This window comes from Chaetura pelagica, unplaced genomic scaffold (assembly GCF_000747805.2).
Source record: "Chaetura pelagica isolate M959 unplaced genomic scaffold, ChaPel_1.0 scaffold37, whole genome shotgun sequence".
Lineage (NCBI taxonomy): Eukaryota > Metazoa > Chordata > Aves > Apodiformes > Apodidae > Chaetura > Chaetura pelagica.
The window spans coordinates 3,043,800-3,067,486 of record NW_009954567.1 but is presented as its reverse complement, the minus strand read 5'-3'; the positions used below and the strand labels follow the sequence as shown (position 1 = coordinate 3,067,486).

The 23,687-nt window shown below is 37.4% G+C and overlaps 1 protein-coding gene across 1 annotated transcript; it reads right to left on the bottom strand.

Annotated features, from left to right (window-relative positions):
- On the bottom strand, nucleotides 1–23,238 carry NDUFAF2 (NADH dehydrogenase (ubiquinone) complex I, assembly factor 2). The gene is made up of 4 exons (XM_010005407.1): nucleotides 23,205–23,238; nucleotides 22,261–22,350; nucleotides 13,792–13,832; nucleotides 1–258 (listed from the first exon to the last, which is right to left on the bottom strand). Exons 1-4 carry the CDS (start codon nucleotides 23,236–23,238, stop codon nucleotides 1–3), a joined length of 423 nt encoding a protein of 140 aa, XP_010003709.1.
- Nucleotides 23,239–23,687: the final 449 nt, after the last annotated feature.

The following is a 23,687-nucleotide window of genomic DNA, read 5'->3' as shown; positions in this document are numbered from 1 at the left end:
TTATTTATTTTTACTACTACTGCTGTCTGGTGGCATCCAGGAACCTGGCTGAAAGGTGCTTGCAGTGCTTGTTGGATCCTGCGAAGGTTCTTTCTTTCCATAGTAAGGGGCTGATGCATGGCCTTCAACACGAGTATGAACTGGTTCAGCAACAAGTCCCTCCTTGTATTCCTTGGCCTGAAGCAGCTTATCCTTTTCAGATACATCTTTGATTTTCTGTTTCATTTCTTGTCTGTAATTTTCATTCTTAAGAATCTCCTAAGAACACAGAAGAAAGATAATTAGATAAATCAGAAGTAAACACAATACACAGCTTTGGAATAAAATATTCTAAGCAGTCATTGCTTCTCTTAATTTTATAATCCAAATTTTCAGGTGTGTAGGTGAAATAAAATGCGGCAAAAATGATTGTTTTTCTATAGCTGCAATTGCAGTCCTAGGATAAAATGTTCTTAATATTTTGATCAGTGGCTGAGCAAAACTGCACTCCAGTGTCCCATTTTCACTATTCAATTGGATCAAAAAAGATACTAAATAACAGTCATCAACAAATGTGAAAATACATTAAAAATGAGGCTACCTTTTACACTGTTTTCTATGTAGGACTTGCTACTACTAAGTAACTATCGCTTGCATTTCTTCCTGCAACTCACTATGCCTATGACAGCATGGGCAGACAGACTGATAAAAATCACTGAGGGAAACCCTGCCCCAGAGACTTGGAAGACAGCCAGCATGGTCCAAGAAGCAAGGGAGGCCAACACATCCTCAGCTGATGACTGCCTGGCCAGCAAAAGTGAACTGGGTGTTGTGATGAGGACACAAAGCACAACACTGCTTAGGTGAGCTGCGTGTTAACTCTAGGTATCTACCAGCTGTTATCTAAAATAAATGTACTGCGTTCATAACGAGTGTAAAATCATACACCTACTGCCTCTATACTGTTAAAAAAAATCAAATAAAAAATTATCTAGTTTTAGAGATTTAGCTCCACAGCTGATAAAATTAAGTAACCGATGCATGACCCTCCTGGAAGGCCAGACTCCACCCTGCTTGCCACCCTCCCTCCTCCCCCAGGACATGTATTCAGAGAAGGGTCATACAACTTGCTGATTCAACTGATGAGGCTCTGTACTGAAACATGGTTGGGTACAGGTGGTTGGGTGAAGCTGGAAATTCACTAATAAGGACAACTTGAACTGAGATTTGGCTGCTTCCGCTGAGAAATACTGAGACTAACAGCTGAAGCAAATCAGTTACTGGCTTGTTCACAGGTATAAGAGAAAAACAGCTGTCAATAGAATTTGCCATATTGTTCTGAGGAAAACACAAAGAACTCCCAAAATAAACACAAAAAGCCATGAAGAATAATGAAGATTGGTTTTTATCTATTAGCATATGTTTCCCATTAGAAGGATGATTTGCAAATTCTGCTGACAACATTCCTCTGTGCTTTTGTTAGGGCTGATACTGAAGAGTATTGGAAACAAAAGCAGAAAGGTAATACGAATATTTATTAACACTTTGAACCCAAATACAACTTAACTTTAATCAATACCATGTAACAAGGGAGCTACTAATACCCACATTTAGACTGGGATACAGAAGAAAAAGGGCCAGACAGGGTTCTCTGGATTATACATCTGTGAAAGAGCTAAAGAGAAACTAGACCAGTACACTTCAAGTAGAAGATCATGATGTTGTTTTTTGAATAGCATTAGAATACATGTGATGTTGCCAAGAGTTGACACAGCAAGTATGTAAATATTTAAGAACATTTTAAAAGGCAGTATTTAAAGGAAACCTTATCTTACCATGAAAACTAACACCTTTTTTTGAGTCCTTAATTGCCTCTATCGTTACATTCAGATGCATAAAGCAGAGGCAAAACACATTACATACCTAAACAGCATGAAAATACACAAGCAGCACATAAATGACCTTGCAAACTGAAAGGGAGAGTGAAAGAGGAAATTCTCTAGAACTCAAATAAAAATATTACCAAGCATAACAAGGTCAAATTTTCAACAGTCAGTATAGCAAAACTTCGTAACATCTCTCAATTCCATCCTTGTTTACCACATAGCTGTATAAATCTACCATGACCTTATTGATTTAAAGGGGATTACTCCTACAGTGCTTGTATTACCCCACTACCAAGAAATAATGGCATAAACAGTTGTGATATCTGAAGTCTGCATCACAGCCTCTGCTGAAACAGCATGAAATTATTTATTAAAATACAAATGTAATTAATTTACTGTGAAAAGCTATTTACTAACAACAAATCTTTTCCAGTTGTTACTTTAACAAAGTTATCTAAGCCAAGTAAGAGCAGCTATAACTAAATTCCAAATGCTCCAAGTCCATTTTAAATGTTGATGTATAATTGTTATCTGGTTTTCAGATGCAGGTAAGGCTCTTGTAATCAGCTTTCACAGGCTGAAGTATAGTTGTGATGTAGTAAATTAACAACGTTGATCTTGAAAAAAGCATGACAAATGATCCTCCTTAGCAAACACAGAAAAAAAATACTGTGTCCTGCTTTGAGCCAAAATAGAGTAAATTTTATTGTAGTAATTTCACTTTTCAGTTGAGTTCCTTCTAAGTAGCTGCAGCTGCTGAAATTAACAGCATTTTTCTCAGTTGGTGTCTGCTTATAGGTCTGATAATGTTTGATGTTCTCAGTTACTGCAGGGGGATGGTGTGCTGAACCAAGGCCACTGCTGGGTTCTGAAGAACACCTTATGGTCCAGAAATTGAAGGTAATAAAGGGGTCACACTGGTCCCCCCTCCTGCAGAGGGAGCAGACTGGACAGGTGACCCAACCTGATGGAACACAGTATCCTACTCCATACACATCATACTCGGTATATATTTGAGGGATCATGAGGATCAAGTTCTCTTTGTCCATGGCAGGTGTCCAGGCAGGATTCTGTCTGTTGGTCTGCCTTTGATCCTGATCCATGTGTTCCTGAATCCCTGTGCTCCCTGTGCACACTTCTGCTGCTGCCTCCAGAAGCCCAGTCTGGGAATTTCTCAGGGCTGCCCTACAGCCTCAGTGGTGAGTGATCACTGGGGGGGAGCGCAACAGTGGTTTTTTGCATATATTTGTGTATACTTATTTTCTTTTTCAGCATTACTTTTTCAGTGAAACTGTAGTTTAGTTTCCAAATTGTAAGTCTCTCTCCCTTATTCTCTTTATTTCCCCTTTCAGGGAAGGAAAAGGGGTTAATAAAGGGCATCTGTTATTTGTTTAATTGCTGGCTCAGCATTAAACCATGACATACTGAAGTGACTTATTCAGAATCTTCTATACACCAGGGCAGCAGTTCTTCAAGTTTCAAGTATCTGCAAGTGCCCACTATATGCATTAAATCAATGCCACTAATATGTACACTGAAATAAAATCAAAGAAAATGTGAATCAGGAATCTTGTGTCTGTTGCCATGTTAGAAAAACTGGGCCAAATAGATGAGTTTTCTTAGCATAAACATCTCGTCCTTTCATACTGGCCAGTTCATTCTGTGGAATCCTGTTACAGACACTGAATCCTTCCTGTTTCTAATATTATCACCAGCAAATACTTCATTACCAATGGCTCTCTAGAACATGTTTTGTTTTGTTTTGACGTTGTGACTGTGTTTCTATATTCTGTTAGTTCAATTACCAAACCCACTGCACTTTGAAGCAGTTATGAGTCTCAAGTTTCCCTGCCATTACAGGCATTTAAGTAAAAGATCCAAGTAATTCCAAATCTGAATAGGAAAACCAACTTGGTTCAAAATGCAAATTTTAACAAAACTATTGCATACATATTTATAGAAGGATTTACCCTTAAAACACAGTAGAAATGTGCAGGATCTTTATAACTAATTTTCCAAATTTAGCATCAGTTTATCTCCATGGCTCACTGCAACTAAACACAGTGAGAGAAAGGTTCCTCCCCAGACACCCTCCTGGTTCTACAGGGCTTCCCATCCCCTGCTGAGCAGTGATGCCAACATCTGCTGGGCTCTTGTACCCATGACAAGTAGTCTGTAAATCTGCAGGGCACCAAGGGCTCTTCTGACTCACCTGCACACAGCTACATTTTCACTTTGAGGCTCTGTTGCTACTCAGCCCCTTACTGTTTGATATACTGTAAACAGTGGCTGGGAGCTAACAGTATTTATTTATTTATTTAATTAATTACATTGGCAGGTTCAGACCACTTATCTTTTCTCCTCCTACAAGTTGAATGGAAATAGTTTATAAAATGGCTAGCTTCACTATAAACTGCTCCCCAAAATATACCTTTCAAGTTTTCTGTTGAAATACAAGAACATGAATATGTAATAATGCTCTTTTGCAGGAAATACAATATCATTCTATCAACACAGAGAACACAGTATCTACCAGGTAGCTGCACTTTTTCTAAGGGTTAGCTTGCTCTTCCAACACTATACAAATAAATGTTGTATCTATACAAACAAATGTTCTAAGCCCCCCGAACCTGCAGTTCTCAGGAGGCATATGGCATCTAAAGAGCATCAGAAATGCCTTTCCTTGTTTTTATTAAAAGAGAAATTTAAGGATTTGGATTATGCTGTAAAACTAAAAAAATGAAAAATGCCTGAAGACATCCATCCATGCTTTATACCAGTTGAAATCCCTACATGTCGATGTTCACCTTGAAATGCATCCGTTTCCAGCATTTGAAACAAGATAGGTACGATGTGGCAAAAACTAGGTCCAACTACATGTTCTACAGTTTGTGTTTAGATGGAATGTAAAAGAAATTTTACTCACTGCTCACAACTCATTGGCCAGCTTTGGTGATTACAGCCTATGAGGTTTTTAATCCTTCTAATGATGGGAGCTGCATGCCTTCCCTCCTCAGAAAGGCAGGGTTTAAGAGAGCAATCTCTAAGGTTTTCTTGAAGAACAAGAAGGAAGTGCCAAAGTGGCTCTACATGGAGCTTAAGGCAGCTGCTTTTCATCCAGAGACTGATGACTTCAACATATTCTGACATCTTAGTATTGGTAACAGCTGCATGAAAAAACAATGAAAGACAGCTTGCTCATGAGCATAAGTCAGCCCAAAACACATTGCTGTCTTCCAAGTGTGTTACTGCAGAAGGGATCAGGCTGTATTTCATGCCACTGGCAAGACATTTCCACTTTTCTTGCAAACTACATTTTTGGTTTAATCTCTCACTTAACCCTAGCTGGCATGTTTCACCAAGAATCCTGTGCTACTTAGAAACTGTATTCATTTCTACTCCGCAGAAGAATCATCTAGTCAAAGGACTTTCAGTGCCTACCAAGCTGTACTGGAAGACCTGCTTTGTAGGCTGAAGATTTGGAATGTAGCATTTTTTCACTCTTAAAGGATCTCATATGGTTGCTGCTTTCCCTTTTCTGACTAAAATAGTAGCCTCACTACTATTCCTACTCCAAAATTAATTCCTCCTGCTAGGAAAGTGTCATAAATACTAAAGACCTTTCTCTAGACTTGCTTATTCCTTCAGCTGGAATCCTGTTCAGTAATGACTAAACTTTGTTGAACACTTCTTGCCACAGGCAAATATCTGTACTTCACCCTTTTGTTCCCTCAGCATCTCCTGAACCCCACAATCCAAGAACTCCTCCTCCCTTTTCCCTTACTTCTTTGCTGTTTCCCTCTCAGTCCTTCAGCCAGCCATTGGTCACAGTATCACTTGTCTCTCATGGAGCATTTTCAATCTCCCAAAGGCAAAGAGCAAACCACAATTATAAACAAGTTAGCCTAGGTATGCAGGTGGCTAGACACAGCAATGTAACAATGTCCAAGAGGGATTGCTTAGAGACAGATACTTGTTTTGATTTTGTTCTTCCAAGATGGTTTTCTAAACACACTATACCCAAACCTACAAATACAAGGGTTTTATATATTATTAATTTTGAGCAAGATGTCACATTTCAGATTTGTTCATATTTTGATTAAATTAAGCATTTATAGCTTCTTTATGCTGTCTTAGAAACTATTCCAACATCCTAAGTTATCTTAATGGCACTTGTCGATACGACTTCTCTTGATTTGGATGTTAGCTCACTACCATTTGATGTAAAAACTGAGAATCATCTGGACAGATCAATGTTCTTTGAACTGGAAAGATACTACATATTCTTAGAATACTTGCATTTTGGTGTCTAGTTTGAGTATTTTATGTTTAATCATTAACTTTGAATGCAGCCTGTTCAAGATTCATATACACAAGTTAGCAAAAAATGTTTAAAAATTACCAATGGAAAGAAAAAAGTTTTGTAACAGTATTTAAGAAGTTGATTGTTGTAAGACAATTTAACATGTCGTAACTTTTTCTTTCCTGAAAAATTAACTAAAAGACTAGCAAAGTGCTAGAAGTTAAACCAATTCAGCTGTTTTTATAGTATCAGTTATATAGTATAACTGGCTAACTAAACTCCATTTCCCAGTTTGACAAGTTAAACAGGCAAAAAAAAATTAATTGGCTATTATGTAATATTTAAAGAGTAGGAGGCAGAGAGAGGACCTCACCACTGGGAAGCACTGAATGTTCTGATCCAGGGCAGGTCTTGTTCACTCAGCAGCTGAGCATTAGCTCAGAGTGCCCGGTTGGGAATAAGAAATAAGGTGTTAAATGAAGGGCTGTGTCCATGCATGGCAAGGACAGAGCAGAAGTTTGAATTAGAAAGGCGTATCTGGCTTTGCTAAAGTACTTATTTAAATCAAACACTGAGCCAACTAACTGCTAATTTTGTAAAGAACATACATGCTAAATATCTTAGGTAAATCAACATTCAATATTAGTCAAATCAATGTAAGATTTGCTTTATTCAGGTTCATTTTTTCGGGTAAACTTCTGATCAGATACAATTTAAAAACACTGACTGTGTTCTGTGCATTGAATGTGATTTTTCAGGAGGATGCAGCCTACATAATTCAAAAGTAAACATCTGAATTATCTTTGTTGGATACATCATGATACTCAGCCACCCTGTCAGTCTAGGCTTTGTAGAACAGCTTTTTTGACCTTTGAACATAAATCAGCTAAATTAGCCAAACAAATTACTAAACTAACACAGCTGTCAGTTTAGAACAGTTACTTTTGCTTGCAATCTGAAACAACCCCTTAAACATAAGCAGATACAGAGAGGGATCTTTAATGTTTCACAGATTTTTGAAACAGGACACAGTGACTCCTGCGTTCTATCATAAGGGAATTTCTTACAGCTCACTGCAGGTGAAAGATGTTTTTGCATTTTGGGTTCCTAATCCTGATAATGAGAGGTGCACTAATTCTTTGTAATCAGTAACAGCAGAGAAATACCAATTAAGGTTTAAAGTACTCCACACTTAAGTGTTAAACCAATATATTGATTACAAATACACGTTTTGATGACAGCCCCATACTTAGTTTTATATGCAGTACTAAACCACATTTACTATCAAGCTAAATCAGTTAAATACTAATTCTAACTCACAGCAATTTTTGTTTAAATCAAATATACAGAAGCAATGCTAACTATTACTAAATTACTGTATTTCTACTTCTGAGCTACAGAACCTCTGGCATAAGGTAAAAGTCTCCAGGGTACCACAGTGTAGCACACACGTATTTGGCAAGAACATGTAATGAGAGGCAAAAGGAAAAGACAGCAAAATGTAAAGCATGTCACCAACACATGGAGGTAGTAGGGGTTTATGCCTGACTTATATTTGTAACACTGCAAATAATTTTGTACAGAACTACATATACATTCAAGATCACAGATGAAACTGTGCAGAAGCAGCAAAAAGCACAAACTAGCATGGCACCACTGCACTCTGCCCTGAATAAAGGGTAATGCACAGCCTTGATGCCCATAGCGCAAAAAACTGTAGCTGTGACACAGTCCCAGTCTGGTCCTGACTTCCCCCTTACTCTACATATGATGTTATTTGTACAAGCCCTTTTCCTGGTAAACGTTACTTCTCCCTCCACTCTGGTTAAGCTGTGCTGACAGAGGACTGGCAGACAGAGCCAATGCTCCATGCACTCCTTCCCACACGAAGAGGAGCAGCAGAGCAGCAGAGCAGCTCTCTCCCCTGCAGCCTTGGAAGTGCACCAGAGGCAAACTGGAAGTAATGTGACAAAAGAGTGCTTCAATACTCTTCTGTGGAGGTTAACAGGCACCTATATTCAAACCTGAGGAGAGAATTAAAGTGAGTAAAAGGGAAAAACTCTAAAAGATGATTACTTCTTCAAGCTCTTCTTTTTTTTTTTTTTTTTTTTTTTAAGCCACTTCTCTGGTGGCTTCATTCTATTTACACCTTTATAGCTCAGCTCCCTCTTTTGTCAGTTTTTACAGCCCTTTCACACCAAGCAATAATCCTCTCTGGAATCATGCACAATTTACTATGCAAAATGCTATTAGAGCAAGTCAAATAATTTGAATATGTCCAAAAATTTAAATCGTGGTTGTCATCCTGGAAAACAATGGTGGAAAATACTTTGATCTGAGAATTGTTTATGTTTCTGCTTTTTAAATAGCATTTCCCAGAATAGTAAATCATAACCTGCAGCTTTTTGTGCCTTCAGGAGTAACATACTCATTTGCTAAGCCTTATTCTCTACACAAAATTTACAATCTCCAGGTAAGACATTTAATTTTAAAACTTCTGAACTGAAGCATCTGAAAGAAAATAGAAGCAAGATGGTAACATGCAATCCCAACAGTGTCAAACAAATAATTTTCCTAAACTGCATCCCATTCTGTTTAAAGGAATGTGGATTTTGTGTGAACTAATCTCCGTGACAGAAGCTAGTTTTGATCGTGTAATCTCTGATAAGTAGCACTTATCATCAAAAGGGAAAAGTGGGTATGCATTGCAGTAGGAAGAAACAATCATTGAAACTTTATGCTTATTACAACTCACTGAAGTACATTTTTCTTTCCTTGGTTGTCAAAACAGATAATTATGGAAATACTAGAAATAGTTTGAAAGAAGACAGAAGCAGTCAAAAAATTTCTTTTTGTAACATTTCATCTTCTATCCAGCTGTGCAATTCAGAAGCCACTTACTACTGTGTAACAAGTACATAATGCATGAGAAAAGCAGTAATTTACTGTGGTTTTCTATTTTCAGGCTCTTGACACTAATGAAAGGAACATGCAACTACTTTACTTCCCATGAAACATTAACATACATCCATAAACATACAAAGCAACAGTGAGGTTTCAATTTAAACAGAATACTTGTAGCTATGCAGTTCTGTGTGCACTACTGTGCAAAGAGCTGTGTTCATAGAGTAGAATTACTAGAGGTACATTGCTAGTAATTGCAGGATATCACACTGGCAGGTTCAGAGATAAACAACATCTCTCTCCTTATCTGTTTCTCTAGGCACTGCTATGAGAATCTTCTCTGGTTTTTCCCCATGCATTTTCTGGCACCCCAGGATAGTCTGTAACTTAATTTCTATTTCCATTCCACAGACAATGCCATAAACAATGCCAGGTTACTCAGATACTCTCAAATGTCACAACACTGTCAGAGGTAGTGCATAGTTAAAAGGTTTGTTACAGGAAAAAATAAGGGTTAAACTTCTAAAGACATTCAGATACTCCATGTTACAGACAGTGGGATTTTTTAAAAGCCCCTACAAATCAGATACCCTCTGAAACCAGAAATACTATAGAAATCAAATAGAAGTTAAGCATAGAAAGGCTTAAAAACTCACTGTATGCCTGATATTACTAAGGTTTGATAGGTCCTTAAAAATATGCCTCTTAGTTCCTTCCAGGTTTAGAAGCTGAAGACTCAATGTGTCTTAGAGACAAGATACCTAAACCAGTTTTGATATGACTCCCACTGCCTATGTGGGGGAAATCCTGGCTGCGTGTTACATTTGCACTGATTGTATAAAGATGAGAGACAGAAAGGTAGATACTCTATTGAAACAGGCACCATAACCAAAGCTTACAAGTACCTTAAGCATTCAGCCACAATCTCACAGGAGCTGCAGCAACAGAAAATAACAATTTATTCTGTTAGTATTTTTACTGCATTTACATAATGTAATCTCAAATGCCAAACAAAACATTTTTTTAAAGGGAATGTGACCCAAAATGAAAGCAGCAGATGTAGAATGCAGCAAAGCTTGCAAATGCCGTGCAAAGCTGCTTATCAACAAAGTGCTGAGATGTGTCCAGAAGTTCTTGTCAGCAGAACTTTGCTTGAAATTCATGAAGGTGCATAAAAAGAGTGAGACATTCCCACAGAGGCCCTACAGATGTGGCAGTGTTTAACACCTTCTAAGTTTGGGGAGTTCCACTTTAGTAACATAAGTCCAAAAAAATAAGAGTCCTAAAGAAAAGTGTTTTCCTCCTGCCTTCCAAGAGCATTTTAGCTTTCCTTTGCAACTGAGATGTGAAAAATCAAAAATATAAAGGTATAAAAGATGAAGTTTGTAGCCAGAAGGCGAACTAGGACGCAGAAGTGCATACAACACAGAATGTTTCAATTTACCTTACAACATACTTGATGAGCCATACTGAAAGGGGACAAAAAAGGGTCTGTGGCTTGAAGAATGGATGGGAATACTCTTTAATATATTATTTGCATGGATGGAACATTACTCCTATAAAATAACTGGTGTATTCCAAGACAACTTTTGTTAATACATTCTGACAACATTAATGCTTAGCAGGTAAATTAATTTGCATATAAAGTGATAAATTATTAAATCTGCTTCCACAAAAATATTCTTAATCAAATGCTATATTAATATTTGTAGATTTAAAATATTTTCATTAATATAAAACTGCAAGATCTCTAGACATGGACACATTTCCTATTTGAGCAAACCCATGTTACATACATCTAGTTTCCTATATACAAAATGAAGAAGTGTAACTTAAGAAGTCTACTTAATTATTTATCACTTGTTAAATTAGTTAAAAAGCAGTTTGCAGCTGCATAGGAATAAAGATAATGACAAATTCTCCTCAGCCAAACACATACGACCATGCACAATATATATGTAATGGGACAGATGACAAAATGCAATAGTAATGCAAAACCAGACATACACAAGCTCAGATTCTCACCTGTAATAAAGCAGTACGTGTATGCACACATGAATGCTTACACTAGGTACAGGCATGAGCCAAAATTCTCTATCAAGATGGACTCTCTGATTACCATAGGAACAGAATATGCTTAAGCACAAGGTAAGAAACAACTTGATCTGCATTCATTTTCAAAGTTATCACCCTTCTCCTAAGTGAACTGGGAATGAGATTTGGCATATTTCAAGCTGTAATAAAATCAAAAGGCAACCAAATACTTCCAGTATCCAAGAAGCTAGATTTCAAAACCCAAAGATTCCAAACACTAGCATGTTATTGGTCAGATTAGAAGTAACCAAAGTGACGATCATGTTCTTGGGTTATGATTAGCCCAGTACACAGAAGTCTTAGAAACTTCCTCCAAAAATGTGGAAAAAACAGTGGGGGTACAGGCAGGAAAGAAATTGTTAAGTATGTAAAACACTTAACACTGAACAAGTCTTGTGAAGTCACTGGAGTATATTTTCCTTAAATAAATAAATAAATATATATATAAAGAAAAAGAGATGCAAAGTAATTTCTTCAGCGAGAAAATGAAAGCTTTGTAATGGGAACTAAAAAAAAGATCAGTTAGGTGTTTGCAGAAGAATGGCCTATACATAAAATGTTATCAAGTCTTAACATCCTCAACAGACTTAACTGGTGTCATGACCCAGCTGCCTTGACCAGTGTAAGGAAGGACAATTCACATTCATTCTCACTTAAGTGAGTGACAGTCTTGATGAGTGTGAATGGGAGGCCTACAGTACTCACCAAGCCACTGGTTCCTAAAATGTGGTCATCAGTAAGATCAGCAAGATCCAGCTGATTTGTGAAGCCATATCTCTGCAATATTTTCAATTAGTTTGATCATAGAGATCATCATGAGACTTGACAGCCTGAGCAGTTTGGCAACCTTTATCATCAATAGCTGAGAGTTGAATAAAAGACAAGTTTGACAAATAAAAGATCCCAAACATAGAATACTAAAAGGAGATGATAGGCAAGCAGAGCAAAGAAGGGGAACAGAAATTTTAATACAGTTTAACATAGGTCACTTGATATTAGAAAGAAATAGAAAAAAAAAAGATTATGAGCAAAGGAAAGGAAAAAAATGAAATTAACAAAAAAAAAAAAAAAAAAAAAAGTTATAGCACAGGCCATAAAGGTAGGAATATAGGCACAGCTCCAGAAACTTATGCTTTAGGAACTGTCACACTGTTTTGTGGTGTTACAGTATGATGTTGACAGTAAAATGTCATTCAAGCAAAAATCCTGTATTTGTGGGCTTTGCATCCTTTTTCAGAAATAGTCTAGTCTCATAAGAAATATGTGAAAGAACAAGGATATTTGTTACATATGGTTTCAGCATGAAATATGGTCACAAATATTCCCTCATTCCATAGCTGTCAATCAGCAGTTTATCATATCAGCATCACTGTTAAAAAAGGAATATGAGACAGAATAGCAGCCAATAAAGTTTATGTGGCTAAAACACCACAGCAAATCAGTCCTACAAATAGGGACCAAACAGTATTCTATATGTACTTCACTAGTCATATTTATGACGTTACTGTGGTAGAACGGTTTGTGGTGTAACAGCTTCAAATCAGGAGAAAAGTGTACTGTATCACTCTACACTAATGCACACACACAAAAATTTAGATGCACTATCACATATTTAAATGTGACTGCTGTGCTAGTTTCAAAATAACAGAAAGACTTCTTAATATACATATATTTGAACTACCTTTTCTTATACATGTAAAAAAAAAACAACTTAGAGATGACATGAAAGAATAGATAACTACTTTTCAAATTCCTAGTGTATCACTTCTGCTGTAATAAGGTCAATGCACAGCTGTGCAGGTAAAGCACCTATCTGCTAAATTATTTTTCAGATTTATTACCTCATGAAACAGAATGTATAAGCAGTCCTGTAACTCTGCATGCACCATTACTCTCAATAATCTTTCACTCCCCATAAATTGCTTTTTCTGGAAGGTAAAACATTTAGCACATCACTGAACCACAGCTCTCCCACCTATGGAGACTCCTTGCTCCCTGTTTTGAAACAGAACCAATACCTCCAGTGCCAGGAAAAGCCCTGTTGCACCAGTTCAAAACCCAAGGCTGTCCATGTTCTCTGGAGCAGGTTTATCTCAAAACAATTATTATGGCAGTCTGACTCAAGGAAATGACAGGATATAAAACATGCAACACCTCCCCATCTTCAAGTATCACAGGAGGTGGTAATTTCAGCAGTAAAAGTTGTATGTGTACAGTTAGTATGAACCAGAGCTACCTAAAAGGGAGATCAGTCCAAGCTTAGAACACCTGTTGTGAGGACCTATTTTAGAAATTCACAGCAGTAATATCAGAACTGGTTTAATTCAAAGAAACTCTGGAACAGCCATGATAAACTTAAAGAATCTATGTAGATCATCTTAAAGAATTCACACAAATAAAAGTGACAACTAATGAACACTACAGTTCATTTTTCTGTTCGTTCTTCTTTTTCCTAAGTGTTAGATATCTAACTAGTCTGTGTATAATTTCCTCAAGGAGGCCAGCAATATACTAAATTCTCACCCAAAAGTGACAAAATTACTAGATGGATGAGTCCACTGCAAATTTATTATTGCAATTGAGTTACAACAATTGAAAAGTTAAGAGACACTTAATCACTCTCACCTCAATTGTAGGTGGATCATTTCTTTTTTTTCTTATCCATGCTGTAAAAGAAATAAAAGTAAAATTGATTATTTCAAATATCACAGACAGTATTAAAACTCAAAATCACAGATTTACCAAGGCTGGAAAAGACCTTTAAGATCATCAGGTCCAGCCTATGACCTAACACCACCACACTGGCTAGACCATGGCACTAAGTGCCACATCCAGCCTTTCCTTGAACACATTCAGGGATGGTGCCTCCACCACTTCCCTGGGAAGTCTATTCCAATGTCTAATCACCCTCTCCATGAGGAAGTACTTCCTAATATCCAACCTAAACCTCTCCTGGAGCAGGTTCAGGCCAGGCCCTCTTGTCTTATTGCTAGTTGCCCGGAAAAAGAATCCAGCCCCCACCTGACTACAACCTCCCTTCAGGTAGTGATAAGAGTGGTAACATCCACCCTGAGTCTCCCCTTCTCCAGGTTAAACAGCCCCAGCTCCCACAGCCTATCCCTGTAAGATTTTCCCTCTAGTCCTTTCACCAGCCTTGTTGCTCTCCTCCGGACCTGCTCCATCACCATCCTGGTACAAGCCAGGATGCCATTGGCCTTCCAGACCACCTGGACATACTGCTGGCTCATGCTGAACCAGCTGTCAACCAGCACTCCCAGGTCCCTCTCTGCTGGGCTGCTCTCCAGCCACTCTTCCCCCAGCCTGTAGTGCTGCCTGGGGTTATTGTGGCCAAAGTGCAGGACCCTGTACTTGGTCTTGTTGAATTTCATGCCATTGGCCTTGGCCCATTGACCCAGCCTGTCCAAGTTCTCCTGTAGCTTTTTCCTGCCCTCTGGCAGATCGACATCCCCCCAGGCTTGGTGTTATCCGTGAACTTACTGAGGGTGGATTATGATGAAGTTGTAATAGCAAATGTTTATACGAATAAATACAATAGAATTTGCTACAACCTGGCAAGTAATATAAATTCCCAAAATATAAAGACCCAAGGTGTAATTTCCTATGTCACTGTTCTCAGTCTTCAGAGTAGGAAGGGGTGGGGGAGGGTGGACATCACCTTGTAAGGAGAGCCTGGGCACAGTTTACATACCACTCTGGCTGCCAAAATAGGGCTTAAAAAGCAAGGGTCATGGCTCAGGCCTATTGTTAAGCTGGCTTTACAGAGCCAAGCTTCACCTTAAGAAACTGAGAAAATGATTGCTGAAGAGTATGAAAAGCCTTACACTAGACTGTAGAAATGGGGATCCTCTGTATGCCTCAGGCATTGTTAAAGCCCAAACCCTATCTGTGTTACTGCCAATTAGAAATCCTTGACAGGGATGCAGGACACAGTCCCAGAACTGACTGAGGACCTGCAGAGCCTTTATTACACCATGTGCTATGGCTCTGTGGGATGCCCCACTGCATGAAGGGGGAGGGCATGGGAACCCAGGGAAGGCTCCCTACATCTACTGCGTATGGGAAGAGACAGCAGAGGAATGAAAGCTGTGGCAGTGATAACTGTCCTGTGGCTCAGGTTTTCCATTACGAACCAAAACCAGCAGAATTATGCCCACTCCTACTGCAGACAATGGTGCTTGTGGTGGGACTGATGGGAGGCAGCAATCCAAAGGGACTCCATTGCAAACGGATAAGCAGCACTCCATTGGGTCTTGCTTCATACTAGAGACAGCTACAATTATTATAGGCTTTATGTAGACAAATAACCTGACTGTGGACAAGGCAATATCCATCAGTCTTTAACAGTATCACTACTGTACCATTTTTTCATGTCTTTTCAACCCACACAATTGGTAGGTACCAAGTTGTATATTTTGTAGACATTCGTCTTTTCTGCTCATATTCTTCAAATTAATGAGTAGCAGAATGCTAGTGGCCAGTAATGAACAGAAGTACAAACATAAGGAAACCCAGTTCCAAGTGCTGAGCAAAACATTCTTTTGTATGTTTGTTTGGATAATTGCTCAAAAATTAGAGAAAAATGACATTTTCCTTAATCCCCATTCAAATTCCTGATATGACCTGTAGCTGTCTAAAACGTTTTAGAAATGGTTTAAGAAGGAATTATTCCAAGTTTTAGTTTTCTAATACTATGTCTGCTGTATCTTGAAGGGAACTAGGGAATGAGTTGGACAGCAAGTCCAGAACACAAAAAGCTGCACAGACTCATAATGTTATCTCACTACTGAAATGCAATTATGCACAGGGTGAAACACTAAAACCACTTTGCTGCAGCAACATTAGGAAACTGGTTTTAGGAGGAAACAGCTTCCAATTAATGTAAGAATAGAGTTAAGGCAGCTTTGTATTTAGCCATGATGGCAAGACCAAAAGCCTCAACTGAAGATTAATGGTAATATATCTGTAATGATAGGATGGCAAGGTATCACTTTGGTTCTTGTCTATCAGATGATGCTTTCTGAAGATATGTTCTTTTAAATACCCTTATCAAACATCTCTTCCTAAAAGCAGTCCCTGCCAGCTCTTCTTAAATGTTTTCTGCTCCTAACAAAGATTAGACCCAAATTTGCCACTGTGGAGAAGTGACTGATCCCTGAACAGTCAATACTACCTTTTCTGCAGAAGATTTATGTTATGCCTTACGCTTCCTTCCCACTGGTTAACAGCTTCTGTTCATGCATTCTTACTTTATGATAGGTTACCAGTTTCTTACATTTTCTTACAAGAATGTCAACACACATCCGTATCTCTCTCATACCTTCTTTTCCCACAAACATGTTTGTCTCTGACTGTCAAGGGCACAGCTGTAGTTTGTTGAGATCAAGGCCGCCCGGGGCCCATAGCTGATGCCCACACAATACATCTGGTTTCAATTCCACAGCTCTCAGTACCTAAGATTGCTTCATTTTTGTTTTTAAATTGCCAGTATTTTCTTAAAGCACCATCTGCATTTTAACTTCAACTGATTACAGTTAGTGACACCTAAAGATAAATTTTTAGAATTTGAAATCCCACAAAAATTAAGCTGCAGTTATGAAGTACTGTTGAAATATAACCATTGCAATTGATTTTCTTTCAATAGCATATAGGACTTTTAGGCAGTTATTTGATTTATCATTTTCAGATTAATTAAATATTTCTATTAAAATATTTTATCATTTAATTATCTGCCTCAGTTTAGCAGTCCATAGCCAGAACAGTGAAGGGTAACACAATGACACGTCCTGTGAACAAAAGCTGTGAAGCAAGGAGCATTAGACCACACATTTTAATTCATTAATAGATCTCAATTAGTACCAACACTCAAAAGCAACAAAACAATCTTTAATTTAGGAACATTGCTTGTATCCAACATTCCATTATCAGACTCCATCTATCTAAATACACAAATAACTCACAGAGTTATAACACTGTGCTATAAAAAACATCTGCATGCATGGTTTTACAGGAACTATCAACCTTCCTTCTTTGTAAAAAATGTCTGGACTAAAAATGTTTTCCAGTTTAAACAAAACTTGCTGATAAAATGATTGAATAGCATTTTCTTAATAACTCCAGATAAGTTCATTTTAACATCTCTAATTAGCTTCATTAGAAAATAATTACTTAATGAAAGATTCCCTTACTATTGCATAGCTGAGAAATACAGTAACAAAATTTACTAACATCTCTTTATAGCCATAAGATTAAGTTAGCTAGCTTTGGTATACAATATCTCCTCTGTGCAAATAAATTTCTGAAATATTCTACAGAAACCACAGATCAAGATACATTAAACGATTAAAAAACATCATCTGAATTGAGTATATTTTTGTATATTGTACTTCTGCGTCTTAACAGTTTTATCAGTCTTTCAAAACCAATATATTTTTCTAGTAACTCACTTGACCACTCCTCAGTCTTTAAGGAGAATAGAAGGGCTCTAATATATTTAGTCCCCATCAGTTTTCAGGTGGTTCTCTTTCAGACAGAAAATTTAAAAAGCCTTTCCAATTTTTCCAAGATGTCAATAATATTTTGAGCATCCAAGACAGGGTACAAAAAAACCATCAACACCTCTTAAGTCAGGCATGGAAGAAATGCATTGTAACAATTAACAGAATAATGAATGTATACAAAACTACAGTGATTTACTACTGAGTTAGCACTAATTTAAACAAAATTCCAAGAAGTAATATCTTGAAATTAAGACATCTTGAATTATCTTTGAAAAATCTGGACAGTGAATACAATTTAGCAATGGAAAAGCTCTCCCTCCTTGCTCTGTGCTCTCCATTACTTTTAGCCAATGCAAGTTTAAATTACTAAATAGTTCATACCACAGTTAGGTATTTGTTGATGGAAACAAGGTAGGTGCTTTATTACATATTATTCAAGCATCATATGCATACATGCATGCCTTTAATTAAAAAGTATTCAGTGACAGTTACAGCTGTAAAATATTTCCACATGAACACTCCCGTTCCCTTCACTAACAAAACAAAATGTCCTCACCGCTATCAGCCAAGCTGCCGTAAATTTGATAAAGCAGAGAAGGTGATATGTATGTACTGAGCACAACCAAAGCATGCATCCCTGCTCCCAAGGCTTTGGGAAAATGAGTCATTGCCTTCATTTCAAAATAATTATGCTACTGCTTCTTATTTTATCTAGATTGCACTTCCTGTATTCTGTACTCATTGTAATGCTACTTTTGTCTAAAAGGAATTTTGCAAGATAGCTGGACCTTTCCTACCTTGAGACCTTTGCATTCTTCATTCTTTCATCAGCACTCATTTGCATTCTCATTAGTATGCATGAGATTTTCATTGAACTTTAAAGACTCCTACTGGTACATAACGCACCATAATGAATGTAAAAGTGAGCAGGCAAATTAAGACTCCCATTAATCACTAAATGTTACCAGTTAAGAAAAAAAAACAGAAGGCTAGGAGTAGATGAGCAATATAATGCTGCATGAAGCATGCAACCTCATGAATCTCTGTAGGTATGTAAAACTACTTATCTCCTCTCAGGAGCACTATTGGCATGTCCTGAGGAGGTAAATTACACTTTCTACAGTAGGTGAACACTCAGAACTAACATTACAAAAAAGTTACCTGTTGTTTGCATCCATATTGCCTAGAGAAAAGTGTGGTACTCTCACTTTGTAGTAAAATATGAGGCCTCATCTAAAGAAAAACAGGTAACATTTGTATTGTGTGTATGGATTATATTCTAAAGTCAAAACTACAGTATGAAAGGAAAAACACCTTTGGATTTTTAAAATGAAAATCAACTTAATTTTATATGTACAAATAGCTAACACCAAGACTAAGAAGAACATAAGGGGTTATGTTTCTGTTCTTTTAAAATTGAGCATGCTTCAGTTTTGCAAAAGCCTCAATGGACACTCATAACTTTGTAAAATTAATGGGTTTGAGAACTTACAGTATTTAATCCTTTGGAGCACTTAAAACTAGCATCTTCAGGAGAAAAATTCCAGGCATGTCCTTCAGGAGTAAACTCTTGGCCATGTACTCTATAAAATCTCAGGGCTAGTTCACAAACATCCTCTCCAGAGACTGAGACACAGCTTGTATAGATTTGAGTGTGTAACCAAGATCACTAGTTTATCTACTGCCTTTATAGTTTTCTACGTGATTTCTGGTACTTTATTACATGTTTACAACCTCACAAACACAGTGCCAAAATAAGCCCCTTATTTTACCGCTGTCCAGGCTGACTATCTTAGATACACAAAGATATTTAATTCAGACCCTCTTCAAATTTCACTGCAGTCTGCTCCCATTCCTTAAACAACACCTTGTCCCTGGTTTTGTGCAAGTTCTCCTCAGACAACTCATGTGTTTAAGTATTTCCAGGGACTGTACTTGTATTCGTTTTGGTCACAAGAGGTTTCTTTTCTAGTCATCACACACTGTGTGAAAAAAATGTTGTCCATTAGTGACTACCCACAAGTGAAAAAACTAGCTCCTGGCATAACAGACACCACACAGGTGAAAGCAGCTCTCTGCAGATCCTGAGAAAAAGGAGAGGAAATGAGGCAATAGGATCTTTAGCACACTTCTTTAAAGCTAAAAGTCTGGAAAGGAGATTGTTAGGCTTCTAAGCCTAGGCAAGGAGACTGCTATTGCTGAACCAGTCAAAACTGAAGTGAAGAGGCTGCAGATGTCAAAGTGCATACACAGGATTTGGAGCAAAGGTCCCTGGAGATGTAAGCATGTGCCCATCAGAGAGGATTTAGAACACTAAAAAAATCAAAAAAAGTCCCAAGAATAAAGAGGAAACAGAAGTCAGGAAATTTATATAGCATTTTAATTTTATATTTATCTTTTATTGCTCAGAGAAAACAGCAAGTATTTTTTAAATCCATCTGCAAAGTCTCAGACTATTTACTGGAATGATAAGCATCCCCAACAGCACGAATTACAGAGTGGACACCCACAGAAAGAATGCATGAGGAAATTTTCAAGAGTCTTGGCAGAAGACAGAGGATAGAAGTTCAGCACAGGTCTTGTGGGCCTGGTAAACCTACAGACCAACCTTAAGGAGTAAAAAACAGAGACAGAATTGTAATGAGCCTCTCAGCTAAAAACCTGGTGTTGAACTGTTCCCACTCAGGTAACTGGCTTCTGTAATAATGTTTGAACTCTACTCTTCCACACTTTCCCATTTCTTACTCATTGAGAATTGTTCATTTTACAGGAGGCAGAAAAGAAGCAGTGGACTGGACTTCAGAGTATCCCACGTTCCTAATTCACACCCTAACATGTAGCAAAGGCACAGTAGTTCTCATCAGCTGCTATACTCACAGCAGAAGTACCAGTTTTGGCTTTTAAAAATGATGCTATACTTTCACTGTTTAAAATGTAATGTTTAAATTTGTATTGGACACAAAAAATACAGGTTGGCCTTTTTCATGGAAGTCCTATACTTTTATCTGCCAGAAACACGCACTACATGCTCATTCTGCTTAAGGAATACACGGGGGAAGAAAAGATGCATATATTTTTTCTTTCTGTTTCTTGAGATATTCAGTACTTAAGAGGAAAAGACAGTTACCTATCTCCATACTCTTAATTTTCCTTTTCTCTGTGAATTCTATTTGGTGCTGGCAAAAATCACAAAAAAAATGCAGCTACAAAGATGAGGAAGTTAAGTGTTAAAAGCGTAACTGCAGCTCACAAAAAATGGGACTGGCCAATTGTCTTTTTTTCTTTAAGACAAGCCTGGATTAAGATGCCTTGGCTTGCAAAAGTGCATTTCAGATCTCACAGCTGCATCTTTTTAGGCAAGTTCATACTGCAGTGCACCTAACCCTTGAATCCAAGGTCCCTGTACTGGTGCTTTCCTAAAGCATCCTTCCAAACAGCTGTACCCTCCCTTGCACCACACTGCCAATTTGTGCTAAGGTTTCTGAACAGATATAATGCAGGCTTACTAGTGCTACACCAATTCCAGCAGTCTGAAGGAAGAGGTCCACATAGCAAGTTGATTGGACCACTCTAAGACCCTTTGTGATAGGGTGATTAGCCCACATCCATCTAAGTCTGAGTGCTGCTGTTAATTCCAGCCAAGTGCAGAAGAGACTATTGGATTGCTTTTTTTGACTGTTAAAAGGCAGTGAGAATTCATTTACAGCAGAGCAGTTATCTGAGGTTTCATATATGCTTCTCAGTGTTTGTGGGTGCAGACTGATTGCACGACTGTCACACAGACCTAGGATGACCAGCAGTGGATTGGGAACTTTTGCACGAGGAAGTACAACTTCACAAAGTTGGATTAGGTAGATACTCATTCAAGCACTAGATTATTCAGTAAGTAGAAGTCTAGCAGGCTGCTGCTGTCCTTCAGAAGAAGGCTATCTCAGACTGCTAAAGAATCAGCAGTAATTAGGTTAAGATTTTCCAGCCAACTGTGGGTACTGCAGCAGCAGAAGACAAAAGCTGTTGATATAGGTGTTTTGCCACAGTTAGCAAATGCTGCTAATAGGGTTGAAAGACCTTTGAGAAGCCTATAGCTGTTAATATTACCCTTAATAAATAACAGAAGACTGATAAACTGTTACCAGGTTTTGCAATTCCCTAAAATATTCTACAAAGAGTATAGGACATCACATACCACCATAAAAAAAAAAAAAAGGAAGTCCCATGACTGTGCCACACATAATTCAATGCACCTACAAATTAACACCACAGTGAAGGCATAACTAGAAAGTTTAAACATATTAAGTTTTGGTTATTCTATTAGATCCCCCTTAGTAACAGGAGAAAGTAATGATCATACAGGCTTTACATATTTATTAAGTACTGATTTCCTAAACATAATTTATCCTGTTTGCAAAGGGGTTACTTTAAGATTTTACAGTAACTATGCAGTTAAACAAAAGCCTGCATTACTCAGAATGAAAGATAACAGACAATCTATTCACATGGTCAGTCTTTTAATTAAAAATACTGAATTTGCATTCAATGGCAAAATTTAAATAAACCCAAAATATTTAGGATTTACCTTCCCATTCTGTTGGAAAGTCACCCATTTCATACTGATATGCTTGACGATTTATTGCTTCTACAAACCTTCTTTCTTGTATAATCTGACCTACAGTGAAAAAAAAAAAGAAAAAAAAAAGGCAGTTAAATGTATTTCTATACACTACTTAAAACTGCTGATTACATTATTGTTTTGAAAAGACTCTATACTTATTCACAAAATCACAATGTCTACAGGATAAAAATGAAGGATCAAAATAGTGAGAAACCTGTTAAAATGTAGATGTCCATTTGAAATGCTATGTTTTCCAGTAACTTTAACAAAAGGCACTATGTTCTACAGCTGATTTGGATTACCAACAACAAATACATTTCTGCCCAAGTTATCCACCTCTTTGAGTTATCCTGCTCTTTGAGAACGCTTCTCTGAAGAAGTGCTAATTAGTTTTCTATCAACATTTCTTTCCTTCACCTGGATACCTTCCACACCATTGCTGGTGATGGATCAGACACTTGATGCTATTCTTGAGTCAAAAATCAGCACTGAAAGTTCACTGGTTAGCTTTGCAAACCAGTCAGGCCACATCATCTCCAATCACTGGCAACTGCTATGTGAACATCAGCCTTTTCAAATATGCTTGCAAACCAAATATTTTTTATGTTAAAGCCAAAACCCAGTAGATAGTTCTCTGATAAAGAACATTCATGATATTGAAAGGAAAACCAGTGTGGAGAATTTGGATCTACATCCCACCCACAGATTCTACTGCTGCCAAAGAGGAAGAATTAAGATTCAACTGGTGACACAGCACACAGCAGACCAACTGTCAAATATCATGCTACTGTACAGAGGAAGAATATTTTAATTTGGTTTTTAAATTAGCAGGTAGTGGACAAATGTGGAGGTTCCCCATCCCTCACAGGAAAAAACAAACAACATTACCTTTACTCCTAGATTTTTACCTCCCTGGGAGGCTGACAGGGAGAATTTTGACATTTTGAGGAAGCACAAAGAATAATCTGCATAAAATATTTTCTCTCATAATTATTTGATTAATGTAGTTCATTCCTACAGTATGCTTTCAACAAGTATTTCAAATGAAGTAATTTTAAAACTGATAGCAGTCAGGAGTTACAATTCGCCCATCTCTAGCTAATAGATTGCATACTATTGTTCATCAGTAAGTATTTGATACAGTAAAATAAGAACTTGTATTGAAACTGCAATTCATTTTCTAAGTAGCTTCTTTAGATTCATATTTTTTATTCATTTTTAAGCAATGCAACATTTTTACTGTTTCAGATATGCCACCAGGCAAAGAAAAGTGTAGCATACTTTTACCTCTAAGATTAGGTTTTTTAAATTAGTGTTGGATTTATACTTATTTCTAAGTACACAGATCCTATATGCTAAAGATATTATGTTTCATATACTTGCTTTAAAAT